This window comes from Homalodisca vitripennis, chromosome 5 (genome assembly GCF_021130785.1).
Source record: "Homalodisca vitripennis isolate AUS2020 chromosome 5, UT_GWSS_2.1, whole genome shotgun sequence".
In the NCBI taxonomy this organism is placed as follows: Eukaryota; Metazoa; Arthropoda; class Insecta; order Hemiptera; family Cicadellidae; genus Homalodisca; species Homalodisca vitripennis.
Window position 1 is genome coordinate 39,177,594 of NC_060211.1, and position 20,567 is coordinate 39,198,160.

Consider the following 20,567-nt stretch of genomic DNA (forward strand, 5'->3'; position numbering starts at 1 on the left):
ATTGAAAATGAATTGAAAATATGATTTAGTTGATATTAAAACTACCAAGGTAGAGAAGCATTTAAATTACGGGATTTTTAAAATTTAATTTTGTTTTAATGTTTATACCTATGAGATAAAGTAGTAAAAATACATAATAGCTACATATTTATTATATGCACTCAGTAAAAGAAAAATTAATTACAAGTGAGACGTTATAGTTAAACAGCACGAGTACAAGCAGGTCACTTATATGGATACGACCATTCTGGAACTGATTTAAAATTCAACTATGAGCATAAATTAGCATGGAAACTGTTGATTTAGGGCCATAAAATAAATCCAGTCGGAAGTGTTGTAATTTGTCCGGTGTGGGAGGCTTAGGATCTCATTATCGAACAAATTACAGGGGCAGGAGAGATGTCCTGTTGGTCGCTCAGGACCAAAACCGTTTTCCTGGAAGAAAAGCTTACTTTTCCCCGACAACGCGACAATGGTGGGAAGAGCCCTCGTGGGAGTGATGTATTCATTGTTAATTAGTAATTGCCACCTCCCTCCACCGGAGCGATGCCCCGACTTACAGTTTCTCTGTTAAGTCTCGCAGCCACTGTGATACAGTGCAATGCTCCTCTACATGAGCATCATTTACTACCTGATTACATGTTTCTTTTGCAGTTTCATAAATATAGGAATAAAACATTTTTGTTCACAATTTTTAAAGGATTTTTAATTGTGAGGGTTTCATTAATTTTGGCATTTCATTTAAGTGAGCCTATAATTCATAACTTTGTTAACTTTATAATGATTATTACTCTTTTAGTAATGTGAGAATTCTTGTATGTAGTTATAAACGTCTTAAACAACCTTGTACAACATGTAATATAATTAAATTTAAAGTTTTTTAATTATAAGTTTTTTCTAAATGCTTTGAAATGCGTTGTTCGAAAAATTGTGGGTGTCATTTGTGCCGAGAATTGGCCAGCGGGTTGGGTGACAAAAAGAAATATGGGCGGAGTAAATCGTGCGAAGCTGTTCAAAGTAATTTTATTTTACGAGAAAAGCCAGAAGAACGTTATAAGTGCGTAGTGAAAGTGCCAGGACCTTCTTCTACTTTGGATGTGGATTTCAAAAAAATAAGGTACATATGCAATGTTCTATTAGTTGTTTGCAAATTTCTGTAAAATATTTTTAATTAAAAAAAGTACATTACTTTTTAAAATAAATGTAATGATTTCGGAAAAAGAGGATCAAGGTGCAATTACTTACATGTAAGGTAAATATAATAATTCTGTTTAAAATTGTTATTTTTTTAAATCTTCTCTGCTGCTCAATACTGAGTGAGACCAACTACTTGTACTGTGGGCGTGTACTGTAAATAGTCTGCTACAGTAACATGTTAAAATACTCACAGTTTATTGGTTTATTTATGAGCTCAACAGTTCTAAGACTTGATGTATACATAGAAAATCAATTAATTTTGTAAAAAAAATCAATGGAATACAGAGTTTAGTGAACCAATGTTTTCGTATAGATAGTTTTGTTTTGTTTTTATTACAAATAGCCATTGTAGTCATCAGGTATACAAATAAGTTATTTTTATCCTAATAGGCAGTTCTAAAATTTATAATATAAATTAACACATATTGAATTTGGATGTTTTAAAAGAAGTCAACCTGCAAGAGTTAAGAATCGTGAAGTTAATAATGGGGATAATCACAATAATTTGTTAGCTTCTTAGTAATTGTTTAATATATTTTTTATTAAAACATTAGTTGTAATAATCGTTTAACAACAATTTCCTTTCAAATATTTCCTAACCCAGAATTATATATGGGGAGTTTCTTAATTCATGGTAGTTTCTAAATTCATTTCAGTATTGAGTTTAAACATGTTATTGTCCAAACTTTTTAAAATTGTATTTTTCTCATAGTTTTAATTGGTTGAGCATTAACGGAGCCTATCACAACCTATCACAACCGGCTAGAAAAGTACAATTTCTGTCTGTCTGTCTGTCCGCACAATATCTCAAAAATGAAATGACCTATTGATTTGAAATTTTGCATGAAGCTTCATTTCTGTACTACATGGGATTAGGCTGAACGTTCATGAACATTTTACATGTCTTAAGGGTAACAGTGATTTTAATGTGTAAATCACAAAATAAATAAATGTTAAACCAAACTGATTATAATCATATGACATGTTAATATGTAAGGCGTTAACACATGTAACCTAACTATTAGAAAGAAATGAGCTATAGACAACATTTTGCATGCAATCTCAGTGAAGCCTGTTAGTGAGTGACTTATTGTGTGGCTTACTCTTACCATGTTTAATCAAGATGATAATAGCTTGCCAGGTCATCTTACAAAACTCTCTTTTACACATGTGATGAAGGAAATAACAATTTAGTGCCCTCAAAAGGGCAGATTTCTCCACTGACTGATTTGCCTAAAAATTTACCCATACCTGATCGATCACTCTTGTATCTTTGCAACTCTGTCTTGGGGATCACCATCGAAAATTACATCATGAGCGAATGAAGAGATTCCTTGTGATGAAAGCCCATAATAGAAGTTACATTGTATGGCAAGAGAAGATATAATTGCTGCATAGAAATGATTTCAGTTTATAAATCAGCATATTATTGTGATCATTCATAGTTGTTCTCTTGATGCAGTCAAGAATGTCCAGAATATGCTCAGTATAGAGCCCTAGTAGCCTGTGTTGTTTGAGAAAACAGCTCAGAAAAATGAACTGGAGATATCTTTCTTTATTTGTTGTTCAGTTGTTTTTGGGATTCTTTTGGCACAATTCACTTGTTAGTCTAGATGCAGCAAATTTTGATACTCTCCACCTATATTGTCCCAGCCAAGGGTGTGTTACTCTCTTGCTAATACCTTGAAGAAGATGTTAGAAAGTCATATATAAATATTCTGAGCAGAGTTAGCTTCAAGAGAAGTGCCTAATTGTACAGCTAAAGTAAGGAGAATTATAATATACAATAATAAACCTTTTGACTTTTGATCGATTTTAATGTGTACAATGTACATTTCAAATTCGATGAATACATCTTCAGGTACTTGCAGGTTAAGATAATGTAGTAAATAAATAATTGAAACCACATTGTCATATTTACTACATTACCTTTACCTACAAGTACCTGAAGATGAACTCATTGAATTCAAAATGGTACATTGTACACAATAAAATCGATCAAAAAGTGTCAAAAGATGTATTATTGTATATTACATACCAAACACTTTTTGAGGCTACATCTCTAATAAGGAGAATTCTATCTGTGAAAGTGGCAGTCAAACATTGAGGTTCTTTTATTGGCAAATCCTGTACCAGGAGGTTTTCCGATACCTCATAGGCATGGTTTGCAATCAATGTTTGATCATGGCATTAACATTGTCTATATTTGTCCGTTAGTTCACTTGGTTCATTATTCTATAACGCTGAACTTTATTATTCAATATATACAAAGAATATACATTGTGTTCATCAATCTAAAAATATATCAATTGAAGAATTGTTTCACCATGAGTATTCAGGTATAGTGCAGTTGATGCATTTCTGGAGTACAAGATAACTGATAGTTATTTGTTGATACATTCTCACATTCTCTGTGTTCATTCTCACACCTCAGATAGTGTATTCATTAAAAATCCTAAAATGAGATTTTTCAGATTCAAACATCAGTTGTTCCAACAGGCAGTTGCAAAAACTATGAAGATCTTATAATAATTGTTAAGACAGTTATGAATTGTTATAAATTAATTCTCATGTTATAAATATGGGCTCAACAGTTTTTTCAATACTTTTGCTACCTAAGCTTCTTGAATTGAAGTTTACATTTATGTGTTGGATTTTTCTCCTTTCAAAATGAAATATTAATAGTGTTCTTGGACTTGAGGACTGACGTTTTTTACTTGTGTTGATATATCATCAAATTCTTGTACAAGTTTGTTTACATAAGTTCGTGATGAAACAATAACCAGTTTTTTAGTTGAATTTATCAATAAGTAATTCAAGTATTTAAATGTTTTTTAATAATAACACATTGTGATGTTTAACGTTATTACTGTAAATAGTATTCAATTTATCTTTCAGCAAAATATGATTCAAACAACCAGTTTCTAATAAATCATAATAATTGTCATAGACAGCCAATGAAAATTTATATTGATTTCAACATTATCTTTCAAAATATCCACATTCAAATAAATTATTTTCAGGCACATATCACTATTAAACTTGTGAAAACCTTCAGTATATTTTTTATACAAATTTTTAAAGTTCTATGAGGATTGTTAGAAAATTGTTTACAGAAAGAATACATGTTTTATTTCACGATTACAAGTTCATTGAATAACCTCAGCATTTGGCAAAAACAAACACATCTGTTATCAGTTACAAGGCAATCAAATACATAAACTGTTACATCACCAAACGTGTTTGGGGAATGGCACTTATTTAGAAACTGGTATACAGGAATCTTGAATTTGGATACTACAGAGCCACATGTCCAGAACTTTAGTAATATTACAAGTGGGTAAATAACATGTTGGGTTTGAATGTATCAGCCAGTTCATCGTACATTTGTCTCAAAAACATGATGTTTACATGAAAAATAATAATTTATTCTTTATATTTGTCCATTAAATAATATCCAACAATTCTATAAGATCCTTTTCTCTATAAATCTATCAATATATTTACTTAGAGTATTATGTAAGGTCTAGTTAATTAAATTCTCCATATAAGTTATTTTAACTACATTGAAATTGTCATCCATTTTTACAGTAATTTTATTATTACCTCTTCATATGTACTGAAAGTTTTTCTGATTTTCATAATCTTGGCTTATAAAATAATTCTTTTAAGTATGGATTGATGTCATGTTTAAACTAGTCTACATATACTGACAACACAATTTAATGTTGTTATATATTTATTAAATTTTTTTTAAGAAGGAGAGGCCTGTCCATCCTTATGGGCCACTGGTATGTGCGAGGATCTTATCAAACAGAATAAGGGGGAGAGTCGATACAGTACAATGTACTGATAAAAAGTGCAACGGTCACCGATAGGATTTGAACCTGCGTTATCTCTAACTCAGACCCAAATCCAAGGACTAAGACCTCTCGGCCATCGGCACTCCCAAAATATCAACAACAAATATCTCCATTTCATATCAATGAAATGTTTTTTGTTTGTTATATCTAAAAGTTGCATGTTCATAAAATTACTAAATTTTTAGCTATAAGACCTTCAGGAATTCAGTTCTTTATGAAATTAATATTTTAATCAATACAGAGAAAATTAGTAATGTATTCATTACTACAAAAAGAGATATTACACTTTAATACAAGTATATGAATTAAAAAAACAAATATTTCATCCAAACAGTAAAAACCATCTTTAAGATTTTATTGATCAGTAGTGTATAGAAAATATCACCTGCTAAAAAAGTGTTAACATACTGACAGCAGCAGACTCATATTTGCACCAAACACTGTTAAGAGTAAGTAATATCTCCCATTATAGAAAAGCAGTGAAGGTGTTAACCACTCCAAACAATCGTAATATAATGTAGAATGTTCATTGAAATGTAAATAAAATGTATGTATTTTGTATTTTTATTTACGAAAGCTCTTGTTCTTAAAACTAAAAGGATAGGTACCACTTCAACAAAAATCAATGTATTGATATTAGCAAAAGTTTCACTCTTATCTTGCTCATAAATTCCAAAATTATCCCCCAGTGAGTATTAATTAGTTTTTCATTACCTTATCTTTATACTTTTTTTGTTTCATTTAAATCAACTAAATAATGGCTCTGGTATTTGTAACTATTGAGTCCATATTAATTGTATATAGGTGGCCTATACCAAGACCTCCACATCACCAGCTCAGACCTAGACACCTCCTCGGGTTCTTACATTATTCCAACTTGTCAACATTGCTTATATGTTACAGGCCAGGGGGAGGCTCCAGGGAATCGGTGGCCTATACCAAGACCTCCACGTCACCAGCTCAGACCCAGACACCTCCTCGGGTTCTTACATTATTCCAACTTGTCAACATTGCTTGTATGTTACAGGCTAGGGGGAGGCTCCAGGAAATTGGTGGCCTATACCAAGAGCTCCAAGTTAGCCCAGACTCATACCCAGACACCTCCTCGGGTTCTTACATTATTCCAACTTGTCAACATTGCTTATATGTTACAGGCCAGGGGGAGGCTCCAGGGAATTGGTGGCCTATACCAAGACCTCCACGTTAGCCCAGACCCAGATACCTCCTCGGGTTCTTACATTATTCCAACTTGTCAACATTGCTTATATGTTACAGGCCAGGGGGAGGCTCCAGGGAATTGGTGGCCTATACCAAGACGTCCAAGTTAGCCCAGACCCAGATACCTCCTCGGGTTCTTACATTATTCCAACTTGTCAACATTGCTTATATGTTACAGGCCAGGGGGAGGCTCCAGGGAATTGGTGGCCTATACCAAGACCTCCACGTCACCAGCTCAGACCTAGACACCTCCTCGGGTTCTTACATTATTCCAACTTGTCAACATTGCTTATATGTTACAGGCCAGGGGGAGGCTCCAGGGAATTGGTGGCCTATACCAAGACGTCCACGTTAGCCCAGACCCAGATACCTCCTCGGGTTCTTACATTATTCCAACTTGTCAACATTGCTTATATGTTACAGACCAGGGGGAGGCTCCAGGGAATTGGTGGCCTATACCAAGACCTCCACGTTAGCCCAGACCCAGATACCTCCTCGGGTTCTTACATTATTCCAACTTGTCAACATTGCTTATATGTTACAGGCCAGGGGGAGGCTCCAGGGAATTGGTGGACTATACCAAGACCTCCACGTCACCAGCTCAGACCTAGATACCTCCTCGGGTTCTTACATTATTCCAACTTGTCAACATTGCTTATATGTTACAGGCCAGGGGGAGGCTCCAGGGAATCGGTGGACTACACCAAGACCTCCACTTCACCAGCTCAGACCTAGACACCTCCTCGGGTTCTTACATTATTCCAACTTGTCAACATTGCTTGTATGTTACAGGCTAGGGGGAGGCTCCAGGAAATTGGTGGCCTATACTAAGACCTCCGAGTCCCCAGCTCAGACCCAGACACCTCCTCGGGTTCTTACATAATTACAACATGTCAACATTGCTTATATGTTTATATGTTACATGCCTGGAAGAGGCTCCAGGAAATTGGTGGCCTATACTAAGACTCCGAGTTCCCAGCTCAAACCCAGACATACCTCCTCGGGTTCTTACATTAGTCCAACTTGTCAACATTGTTTATATGTTACAGGCCAGGGGGAGGCTCCAGGGAATTGGTGGCCTACACCAAGACCTCCGAGTCCCCAGCTCAGACCCAGACACCTCCTCGGGTTCGTACATTATTCCAACTTGTTAACCATTATTAATATTATTTGATACTAGCTGTTGTTACACGTTTTCCTGCAGCATATTACTGTAGAACCTCTGAAATCCAGTACTTTTGGGACTCAACGCTTTCCGGATTAAATAAAATTCCGGACTATGGAGGTTATTTTATAAAAATACAGAAATCGTATAAAAAATTCCAAAATTTGCACAGTAAAACTATTACAGTATGTATTTATTATTTAAACAATATAAATCAATATTTACGTACAGAAGAAATATTAAAATGCAATTTTTAAGTACGATACAACATGTAATAAATTTGAATACAGTACAGTACTGTACTACTCGTGGTTTTTAGCAACAGCACTGGTAGATGGCTGAAACATAGATATAATATCTTCTTGCTTCTTATAACTTTTTTTATTTAAACAATCATTTTTTATTGCTGCAAATGCAAGTTCATAACTTTGGCCATACTGTATTGTTTATTTGACTCAGCCAATTTTACAAGCGTGTTGATTGCTTCACTTACTATGTTCCAAGACACAACTTTTGTTTCTAAGACTTCTTCATCATTACTTTCTGATTTATCCTGAACTGGTTTTTTATTCAGAACACTGAACTATGGATTTATCACTGATTTATTCAAATGGTGAGAGGGCTTTATCAATCTCTAACCCCTCAACGATTTCGGTGCTTGGAATATTTTTCAGCTCACTCATTTCTCTAGTTTTTTCTCTGATCTCTACCAGATTAATTTTTAGGCCTACGACTTCATCATCTTCAATAGGATCATTCTCATTAGGAAACATCATCATTGATCATAACACCTGGCCAGAGTTTCCTCTATGAGAAATCTGCAGTAAAATTGCATCTTTTATGTTTAACTGGGCTTGAAAGTCCTTAAGAGTGGACTCTGAAACAACCAATTCTTGTATGAATGAGTCTATGTACTTGCATTTAATGTTATGAATGACACCTTTGTTCATAGGCTGAATTAAAGGCGTGGCATTTTGAGGAAGATACATGACAGAAATGTTACCAGAAATAAGTTCATTGGCAGAGGGATGTGCCCTACAGTTGTCTAGCAAAAGAACGGCTTTTGTATCTCTTGGTTTTCCCAAAACTGACAAAATGAGATTTTACTGGTGGTACAAACTGATGAATAAACCAGACTTTTAACAGTTCTGCACTCATCCAAGCATTAATTTGATATGCATAATGCACTGGTAGATGAGTAAGGCCCTTAAATGCTCTGTGTTTTTTGTATTTGCCTATTATGAAAAATTTAAGTTTATAATCACCAGATGCGTTCCCACAGCACAAGAATGTCAAACTGTCTTTGTTCATTTAAAAACCTTTGGTACTCTTTATGTCATGATCTGCTAAAGTGGAGTTAGGTAAACAGCGCCATAACAAGTCGATTTCGTCTGCATTGTACACCTGGAATGGACTCAAGTCATTTTTTTCAATGAAATCTGAGAAAAAAATATTTTAAACTCATTTGCAGCAACTTTGTCAGCACACTTAGCTTCTCCTGAAATATTTAGCTTTCAGATCCCAGGATTATGGTGGGAAGGGTTAATTGAATACGATTCCGATTCAGTATCACATTTCAGACACTACAGTTAGCAAGCGAAAGGTGAAATGGAGCTTAACTTAATATTTGCAACTTTATATGTAAAAAACTTGTGTGAACTTGTCTAAAACAAATTAGTGCACTCAAATCTTTTTTACTTGTGTCACGGTAATTTTCTTTCCTGTATCACTATTTAATTCTTCAGTCATGTGGCGAAAGCTGTATTTTAAAATTGTAACATACATGATGTTTTTGATTTTTCCAAAATGATTGGATATTTACTGACAAGTTTTACAAGTACAGTAATGTTCTATCAACATTCTTGCAAGTCACTACTTGATCACTTAGCTCTACTTCTAAAACTACAATACCGCTAAAATTGTCTGAAAAAACCGGTCTGAGTACGGACTTGCTCATGCACTAAGCACAAGGTGAAATGGAACTTAACGCAATATTCACATTGAATCAACCCTTCCCACCATAGCCACTTTATGTAAAGTGATTGTCATTTGAAGATATCCCCATCTCAGAAACTTCCGAATTATTCAATGTTAACGTTTGAATATAAGTAGGAAGTGTGAAGTTGGAGTTATGAGTGTGAAGTTGGAGTTATGAGTGTGAAGTTGGCCAGTAGCTCAATATTCTTTGGTATTTAGCTGCAAAATAATTGTATGCTTATCAGATTTATGTTATATTAAATGTTACATTGACTTAAGATTATTGTCTATAGAATTTCCTGTGTGATCATGCTTGTTGTAGTGCTAGCAGTAACATATTTGACTATCCTTAACTGGATGGTCAGATGTCACTAAACATCCTTTAAAAACACCAAGGATAGTGATTATGAAAAGACCCCTTCGTTATCACTCTGCATCACACCCAAAAACTCAAAAATTTCAAGAGAAATATCATCAGAAATTCTTATTTGGATAAAATTTATAATAACGATTTAAGTATGAGTAGTAATTGAGATACACGGATGCTGGGCAGTAAGCTGTTTTATTTCTTTTATAAGATTCTGTTATAAGATTTCGTGTAAGAAATTGTAAGGACAGTGTGGTAGAGATAGCACCTTTTAAGTAATGTAAATGTTCCTGACATTTAAATAATATTGTTAACATTGAAGGAAAAAGGTGCAGAGTCTTAACGTTGGAGAGCAAACTGTGTCTTTGTGAGGAGCTATGATATGACTTGAATGTGTGTAAAATGTTAAGTACTTCGTGAAATCTAATAAAGTTACAGTCATCTCACATCACACCTTTATATTAGTTTTGTAAGTAGATTACAATGCACCTAAAGCCTTCTTTACTTTACTTGGAGTCTATGATTGGTTCGATAGTCCTTTTCAACATATGTTTTTCAATCTTCTTTGTGTGATAGCTGAATTTCCCTATTCAGAGGAAATCAGTATTAAGAAGCAGCCATTTTTAGCACAGAAAAATGCAAATAACTAGCATATATACATGAACTTGAGTTAGTTAACAGATTACCAGCTTAAAACTTCTGTAACTCGAAAAGGATTTTCTTACCATTCTTAGACAATAGACAAATGATATAAAGAATAAAATAGTAGGAAATATAAGTACTCACCTGTCTGCCTTTTTACCATAACAACAACAACAACAAAAATAAATTTTTTTCTAACCTATCATTTTAGAGAGAAAAGGTTGAGAGCCAATCTCTATTATTCAGATTTAGCAGATGAAGTTCTCAAGTCAAGGCCAGAGTAATTTTCCTTCTCTGACCTTAAAGAAGCTATATCCACCCTATCATTAAAAAAAACCCAAACAAAACTCTACTATTTTCCTATTGATGCCAGATTACAACACAAGGTATAAGGATATTTTTAAGATGAATGTTATAAATTTGTCAGTGTAATGCATTTAAAATAAAAGAATACTATACTTTTAGAGCTTAATTCTGAGTAGTACCAGAAGATCAGTGGAATCATCTTTATTAAAATGTGTTCTTGATGCAGCATACAAAATACACTACAAAAATAATATGAGCTACACAAATATTGCAGACTGACACTTCAAAAGAGTAAAGTATAGATCTGTATTCGTGTTTTGCTACACAAATGGGCATTGTTTGAAGATGCTGTAAAAATACATAAACATTGTGTAAGAAGATTCCCTCTTCAATTGCTATAAATAAATAGTAAAAGTATAATATAATACCAGCAATTTTGGAACCAGGATTAGTGAAATGAGCAGATTATGTATTACGGCTTATACATATATTTTACTGTGATAATGTATCATTTTGTAAGATAATATTGTTATAAAATTGTTATTGCTTTCTTCATGTTACTGAATACATTTGTCAGACAAGTTTGGGTGTTGTGCAGTTAAGCGGGAGTAGCCATTCACTGCCATCGCCTAAGGAGTCACCAGCCCAGCCTGCCGCCCCGCCTTCCACCACCAGGGCCACACCTCCCAAGCCACCGCCCTCTCCACCACCACCCCCAGCGCAGGAAAAGCCCCGTCAGCTCACTGCGGGCAAAAATGTGCTGGGGACTCTGCCTCACCACCACCTCAGTGTTGATGAGCTCCGACTGCTTCAGGTGATTTATATTTATTTAATTGGCTGAGCGTTAGCGAAGCCTATCACTGTACAGACTGGTGAATGTGGTTCTTAAAAGCATTTCGTGAGCCTGAACAAGTGGTGCGTTTGGCTATTGAAATCTGCACTTTTTTTCGAGGAAAAAAACACGAAGTTTATCATTGCCTGATTTTAATATGATGATATAAACTATGAGCATGATGAGAGACTTTGAAATGTCTGCTGAGATTGGATGCAAAAAGTATAACTTTAAAGTCAAGTGTGAATCAATCAGAAAAAGTTCAATTTTTAAGACACACAGTTGGAAATGAAAAAATTAAGTGGTTTAAAAAGGACGTTTGTATGGAACAATTTAATAATGTTCTTACTGACTTAATCTACCACAACAATTAAAACCGTTAACAGCAGTGGGGTAACTAAAGGGGTGATAAAGGGAATATAAACCCCCAAGAGCCTTTACCATAACAGTAATTACAACTTGTTTGTAATACATGTTAGGTGTTTTACTTTGAATTAGGCCTATCTAATATATTGGAATTTAGATTTATTTCATACTCCATCATTTTCCACACTCTTCAATCGGATTCATACCCCCTCCCCAAAGACAGGTTATAGTTACACCACTGGTGAACAGAACTATAGGTTCTCTAGAGCCTATAGGATGTCTAAATGATTGTTGATGTACAAAATTATAAACAAATTAAATTGTTGATAATTTAATGCAAAATTATTGTTTTCTATTTAGCAGTTTTCAGAGTTATGAAAAGAATACAAATTTAAGATCAGCATTTTCTGAATGAAGTAAGGGATTTTTTGAGCATTTATTCTGTAGTTCTTATTACTGTAATATTCATACTTGTTATTTACCTACGTAATTTAATCTGATTTTAAAATTTGGATGGTTTTACAGAGACATGACTACAATGGGAGCTCCTCAGATGACAACCGCTCGTCAGGACATGCCAGCATGTCCGATGGCCACACGAGCAGCTCCCCGCCGGTGGACAGGCACCATCACTACCGCTCTCCACTCAACTCAGTACCTGAGGATGAGCGGTACGTGTCACAAGTGGAAGTTTGCCCTATAATTGTAATTTTGAATATTGCCTGGTTTTAAAATAACGTAATTTTCAACCAACTACTGACGTTTTAAGATACTTCAAATACATGATTTCACTGGTAAGTTCTTTTATAATGGTGAAATTTGTAAGTAACCTGTAGCCATTCAGTTACACTCAAAACAACACTAAAATTTTTTCCTACCTGATTAATAGTTTTAACTCCACCTATCCTGATTCTTTTTAGTATCTTTGTTTCTCTAGATTTCCTGTACTTGATTAAGTAGGTGTTGCAATAAAAAAGCATAGATTAATTAGAGTTGATCTCTCTTGGATTTTGGTTGTTTATTACTCGAGAATTCTTCTATAAAGTAACACTTCATCTAGTTTCACAACAAATTACAAAGTGTAAAGTTTCATTAATGTGAGAAAATCTGTAAAATCATCTATGTTTGTGTGTGATTATGGAAAATATTTAGGTTTGATTTTTTTCAGAACACAATTAAACACTTCAACAAGAACTCAAAACAATTAATTAGCGAACTCGTTAAATTGGTCATACAGTAGTATTTAATTATATACTATATTATGTATAGGCTACTTTTATTTTACATTTTTAAATTAGTCGCCTCATTCCTGTTCATATCAGTAATGTAAGGAAATTTAAAAATATTGTATAATTACTTACTTATCATCAAAATCTTGACCAGGAGAATCTCTGATATGTAAACAACACTCAATTTAAAAAGTATGTCTGTAGTTAAAATTATTTTCATTTTTAACACGTTATAATATGTTTGTTTATGGCTTAATGTGGGAATATAAAAACTCTTGGATTACATATATCTAATATACAAACCCCTATATACTTCCAAGTACTTCCAAGTAACACATTTCCCATATTTCCAACCCTTTGTAACCAGTGTTAAAAAATTGTACATATCACAATGACTCGGAAGCATACCTCTACATGAAATCAATAACCCATTTTCCTGCTCATTTTCTTCCAACCAACAGTTACTCATAAATCAGTGTTGTCCCCTATGCTGACAACAATATTGCTCAATTATGTTAATGTCATATATTGTTCTAATTCCTTGGAGAGAAAAAAACAAAAGCTTGGAGTAAGTTCCTTACAAAGGAATTTATAGCGTGTAAGATGTTGTTAGGGCAATCTGAAGGAAAAGAAATTAAATATTGCAGATGAATTAGACATTATTTTATCCACATTAGCCAATATCATTAAGAATAAAGATAATTGAGTAATTTAAAATCATTTGTAAAATAGAGGTTAAGCTCTGAAATATTTGTTACATAAAGATTCTCGTTCAGCTTTAAGAATCGCTTTGTAGCAAAACTATTTTACATTGAGTGAAATTTGATAGAAAACCCTGTTTTATGAATTTTTCTGATATAACCAATTTTTTTGTAGCCTTGAATCATTTATACCCAGACTCCGCAATAGTGTAATTTCAGTTACGATAGTACCATATGTCAATATATATTTTGATTAGTTATAAAATAATATGATTGTGTACGAAACAGAATATTAGAATGTTATAAACTGCACTAATATTCACCATTAATTCTGTATATTATTAGTAGTGGCCACTAAATAAATGTTGTTATGATTTGCAGACTGTCAGCCAGTGTGATGCCCAGTCAGAGTCGACCGACGCGTAAGAACATGCAAAGTCGCAGCAGACATCGTGCCACTCCAGCCAAGGTCAAGAGTTTATAATTAAAGGCATTTTCAATGTTTGAAGTATACTTTATTTAGATACTTATATAGAATATATGTCAACAAATCATTATTTATTATAGTTCTGTAAAATAATACTGTGTATGACTTTTGTGTTCTCTTCATGTGGCATTGACTGAAACAGTTCCTTAGAAGTAAAATCAAAACATTTACGGAAAAGTAAAGTGGGTTTTTTTGTCACAATAATGTATTTGGTAATGATAAAAACCTGATAAGGCAAATTCATAAGTATCATGTAAAGGTGGTACCCCTTCAAATGTTCTTACTCTTTGATTTTGCACCTTTATAGGTTAGGACTTCGTAAAAAAAACCTTAACTTTCCTAACCTAATTCTCCTTGTCTGAAGCCTTATTAGCAATAAAGAGATAAACCTGTAGGTGAGCTTACAAGTTAAGTTTCATTGTTTGCAGCTTGTACCATGTGGATCGGGTATAGAAGATATCAAGCTGGCCATCCAACAGCTGACGATGCGTTCCCACACCAGCAACACGGGTTACAGCACCAGCACGTACAGCAGCCTGAGTGGGAGCGAGAGTAGCGAACCAGCTGTGCGCAGACTCATGCGACACTCCAGCCTCGAGACCATCAACACTAATGTGACCAGCGCTGACGAATTCGTCTGGGTTGATTCTCACAACAGGTCAGCACCTGTCAGGTTTTTAATATTGACTCAAAGTTGTTCAATAATAATCACATTTTTACTTAAGATTTAATACTTATTCAAGAGCCAAAACTAGATTAGATAAGTAATTTTTTAGTGAAATTTCAAGTGTATTAACATTTACATTTACATAAACATGTACAGTCTCAAATTGCCACTAAGCTGATCTTAAAAATATACTGTGTATCTTAAGGATTTTCAGCAGCGGCACACTGGAAGCAAGTCAGCTTTGTAGAAGCAATATGTTCTTTGCAAACTGCATGATTGCAACACTACACCTATTCTGTGTAAACCTGTTTTTTATGATAGGCAGTGTATACATTGAGTTTTTGGTCCTGTTTAACTGACGAGTGAAACTGACAAATTCGTCAGAGATGTGCTCTAGCCAACTCGGTCAAATAATTTTGTCTTGACATTAGAATTTTTGTTGTAAGGTTGTAAAATGTGATTAGTTCTGGTTTCAAATTATTGACAATCATGGTTGATCCAATGAAAATGTTTTTTTTTTTTTGAAATTTCTGTTTTGAAAATATGAGTCTAGCTTGTAGTTGTTTGGGCTTTGGAGGAGGCAAATATAGTAATACTTACTGGACATTATGTAAGTTGCTAGTAAGTTCTAAAGGTAACACGCTTATTTTTACGAATAGTTCCTAGCACTGTAAGACCAGTGCTTATATCTTTATCCCCTATTGTGCGGGTGTTAGTTGGCAATGTATTGCCTAAATTGGCATTTGCCCCTAATTGCCTCCAACATTTCGGCTAGAGTTGTAAACTGAACAAAATAGTAAGTGTCGACATTTTTTTTACTAACTCCTCAAACACATTCCGTATTGGTGCAAAGTTATCCTTAGCTGATCAGATACATCTTGTGCTTTTCTTGTTGAATCTGATGGTCTGAATGAGTGTTTCGAAATGCTTTTTGAACTTGCAATAATGTAAATGCTATATTTAAATGGTTATCTTTCTTGATACTGGCCAAGTAAAAAAGACCAAACAATGCTTGTAATGTACAAAAATCTTTTTGAAGGCAGTCCATTTTTCCTTTGTGTATATAATGTGGCTCTTAACTAACAACTGTTAATTTGTAACTATATCATCGATTAATGTGTCAGGAAAAAACAGTCTCCGAGTGTTATAAACTGTTTGAGCAGGACGTGCTGTAGCCTTTCCTACAGGCAGTCTTGTAATTATATTTTGCCTGTGTGTTCTTGAACTGTGAGGTTCATGTACATTCTAGTTTGTGATTTAATCTTTTCCTACATAGTACGGTTGCAAGTGAGAAACAACTGGTAGATAAGGCCTACTTACAGTTTGTAACTCTATCTTCACAAGGACCAGCCCTTACAGAAACTGCATTAGGTTCATCCTCAAAGTCTGATTGCTCGGAATTGCTGTCGTGGTCATCTATTTCAGTTGATGCATCTAAATCTGACACGTCATCATGCAGCAAGTCGTCCTCTTCTTCCAACCAACCCAAAATGTTTCCCTCATTGTTCATTTAAAATATTCGCTACAAATTTCAAGTAGTTAAAATAAAAATATTAACTATTCACAACTAATCACAATATTAAAATAAATGATAGACAGCAGCTATCAAAACAGACGATGCTGTTACTCACGTGGTAGATTGGCATTAACGAGGTGTGCAAGACCATACTCCCTTCCCTTCAAATAAGCCACACCATACGAAATTTACTTTTCCTGCATGTAAACATGCTCACAGATTCTTCAACATGGAATGGCCAAAGGGGCAAGAAAAATATAGTAATTTTAATTAGTAATATTTTACATAATTTTCCAGTGTTAGGTGCAGTGCCTGGTTAAGTAATCTCCCTTATAACGTCACAGACGCCATATGGCGCATAGACAAACTATCTCCAAACGGCAAAGACGCGGTACGGTACACATCGACACAAAACTGCGTCTATAGCAAATTTAAGTCCCTTTTAAATCCGATCAATGTCACTAACGGTATGCGTCAACCATGTGTGTGGGTTATTGACCTATGTCAAGCGTCAAAATATAGCTGTCGCGTTACATTGTTTGAAACAATAGACGCGGTGTCTAGACACTCTCCCCGCCACACGGCACAGACGCCGTACAGCGCGCGCGCTTTTGTTTGCAGTTTGGCTTCAGGTAGTGCGTGTCTAACCATCGCTGAGTCGGTTTCCTTCGTCGTGTTTTCTGTTTATATAAAAGAACACTATTAGGTTAGTTGTATATTTACAATCATGCATTTCTTTTTTATATTTATCACAAGTGTAATTTATATAATTGTCTGGTAATGTTTATAGTTTAGCTAATAAAATTTTGTGTGCCTTTTATTTTGACTTTATTTATATCTACAATTTAATGTCCCATAAATATATGTACGTACAAGATAATTTTAAAATTTTTACTTTTTATACTTACCATAATTATAGAAAGTAAAAATAAAAATGAACTTTACACATTTAAATTTTTTTTTTTTTTAATATTGTGCCGTTTGCTGGAAGTCGTGAAAAGATATACTGACGTTATAAGGGTTAGGTAAAGCATTTCATTTGTGTTTTTCATGATTAAGGAAATGGAACCTACTATAGAAATGTTTCAATCTCTAAAACTATTATTATAATTAGTTACATCATTATTTTTAACAAAAAATTGTTTCAGCCTGATCAAATTTAATCAGGAATGAAAATGTGAGAATCAGAATGAGAACTGAGTTAACGCTTGAACTAATTACAATTTCTAAACTCAGGTTGGTGGAACTACAGCATCTGCCCTGGTCAAACCACGATGTGTTGAAGGTGATACAAAATGGCAGGGTAAAGGAATCAATGGAGCGGGTCGCCATGGAAACAATCCCACGCCTATCGTACCTGCTGCAACGCGCGCTGGTCAGGATAGCACGAGAAGCACAACGACTCAGCAAGTGTGTGGGAATGTGTGGTAAACAGCAGGTTGCCTCAGCACTGCGGATCATACTGTGTCCTGTGCTCACCGACTCCTGTATCAAGGTCAGTAACAAGCCTCGTTTGTTGGCTGATTGCTGGGCATTCAGTCTTTTTAAAGGAAAGTGAAAGAAAAGATTGAAGGGAAAAAATTTTAAAGACAACATTTTATGAAAACTACTTTGTAATGAGGCATCCATATTTATTCAACTTTAATACAATTCTTTCTTATGCCTTTCGATGTTCAGTACAGAACAAAACCAGGATAAAGAATTACAAACTTAAAATTCATTGTTGACAAAATTTTTGTTATGTGTCAGTCTTTTACTTGCCCTCTCGGACATGTTTTTTCTTTTACTAATAAATTATTAAATTTATTATTCTTACTTAAGACTGAGGAAGATTTGTGAAAGGAATAGAACTATGTTTTCCATTACAGAATAATTCGGTGATGGACTCTTGGTATTAGGCTTTTCAAATTAGACATTGATGGTTTTAGCCTGACATCGGTCCGATGAATCGAACGTTAGCATCCAAAGGTTAATAAACCCCATCTACTTAATATTTTGATGATGCACCTGTTTGCTATTACTCATGTAATTGTATCAAATGTTGATATAAAAATAAATGACTATTACTAAATATAAATGCTCCTAATCAAGAACTATTTAAAAATTAATTCTTAACTTGATAGGAAAAATTATTAGTAGTAAACTTTGTGCTGTTGTTTCACCATGTGTAAAATGCCTACAAGATTTTCTGTAAAGCATTTATGTTTGCCAGCTTTTAAAATTTTTTTTGGAATAACCCTGAAACTATGGTAAATAACACTGAAATTAATGAGAATTTTGTGACAAACACCTGCTGCTCATACCCTGATTCAGATGTACTATTTAAAACAACTGGACCATCAGGATCGATATTTAGGTATTAGTGTATTCTGTGATATTTATGTAAAGTAATCGTATTTAGTTTAAACTTTTAAACTTTTGGTGGAATCACACGTTGTAATCAGCATTAGGTAGTAACTGATGTGATATGTTTTATAATAGGCATGTCTGAGGTCGGCGGCCATGTTTGCTGTGTCAGGAGATCAGCTGCGTCAGAGCAAGTCATCACGTGCCGGGCTGCAACTTTCCGTAGGCCGCTTTCACCGCTGGATGGTGGACGTCAGGCTCGGGAAGTTTGTCCATGAGTAAGTGATGCATTCTTACCATTTATAATAAGGAACTTATGACCGAAATGGCTCAAAATTCTTAGGATTTAGCTGTTCTCAAGTTACTTTCTTGTTCTTAAAGCAAAACTAGACAACCCTGAATACAAATGTGTACTAAAGAAACCATTGTTTGATTTATTGTTATTGAAACTCAATTACCCAGCATGGGTTAGAATAAATACAGAACATAAAGGCCTATTATTGAGTGTGAGTTACAATGGTATATGAGAACAATATGCCATCTTGCACCCACCTAGGCTTTTATGGTCAGTTTAAATATACATTATTAAAAATTATTATGTAGCAGTATTGTATAGTCTTTCTCCATGCAATGTTGTTTAAACAAACATAAAGCTTGGATGCCAGAACTGGGTCAGCTTACAAAACTAAATAAAGGATGCTGTTCCTGGCTTCCTAGTGAGTCCTCAATTTGTTCAATATTGAACTAACAACCACAGGAAAGGCCCTTAACATTGTGTGTTTCAGGACTAGAAGATACATTTGTGAATCCATATTCTTTAAAAGAGAAAATCAGAAAATGAATTAAAGTATGTGGTTTTAACTCCTCACATGAAAGAGAATGTACATGTAGTTTTACTGTCACAGTTTTGATTAACGTAATTGTAATTAACGACTTTTTAGAATTAATCCTCTCTTAATTTAAATTATACAAAAAAACACTATTGAATGACTTTAGGTATGCAGCTGTCTACCTAGCGGCAGGTCTGGAGAACTTACTTGAGGAGATCATCCTGCAGTGTCTACCGTCGAAGCCAGACACCGTGCTGACTGCAAGCATGTTTGAACATTCCATAGCCAATAACGGGGACTTGTGGGGGCTGCTGCAGCCTTACGCCCATCTCAACACAGGCCGTACTGCTGCTGGTATGTCATCAGTTAACACAGATCCAATATGCATGTGCTCAGAAATGTTCTAATTTCCCTTTAAACATTGCTGTTTCCAACAGAACTGAAATTTTGAAAGTAAATTTTAGTATCCTAGTTCTTTATCTCACAACAATAGGTATCTGTTCTGTTGTTCCATACACGAAAAAAGGTTTAATATTATAAGACAGTGAATAATAATTTCCATGTCTATTACAGAACTCACACATCCCAATTTTCACCTTGTTTGTAGCCAAACTATGCAGTTATTCGAGTATTCTCCAACAACTATCCTGCTAGCAAAGCTTGTCTGACCAAATAAACCAAAAATTTCTCACAGAAGGACTTTTTGATGTTTCATAGTTAACATTTTCATTACATGCCATTACTTAGTAATAATAACTTTTCACTGTGTTCTTCTGCGTTGTAATGCATCTGCCACAATCAACGTGTTTAAGAAGGTTTTGTTACAAATATTTTATATTTATTCTAATAAAAATAAAG

The 20,567-nt window shown here is 34.4% G+C and overlaps 1 protein-coding gene across 1 annotated transcript in view; it reads left to right on the plus strand.

The window, feature by feature from the left end:
• Positions 1–20,567, plus strand: part of LOC124362029 (ankyrin repeat and BTB/POZ domain-containing protein 2-like) — an 86,068-nt gene that overhangs the window by 40,807 nt on the left and 24,694 nt on the right. The window contains exons 3-10 of the mRNA XM_046816179.1: positions 7,328–7,406; positions 11,334–11,549; positions 12,459–12,604; positions 14,245–14,332; positions 14,779–15,008; positions 17,770–18,028; positions 19,015–19,157; positions 19,876–20,063. Of these exons, the coding sequence (XP_046672135.1) occupies positions 7,328–7,406; positions 11,334–11,549; positions 12,459–12,604; positions 14,245–14,332; positions 14,779–15,008; positions 17,770–18,028; positions 19,015–19,157; positions 19,876–20,063 (1,349 nt within the window). The remainder of the gene's footprint in view (positions 1–7,327; positions 7,407–11,333; positions 11,550–12,458; positions 12,605–14,244; positions 14,333–14,778; positions 15,009–17,769; positions 18,029–19,014; positions 19,158–19,875; positions 20,064–20,567) is intronic.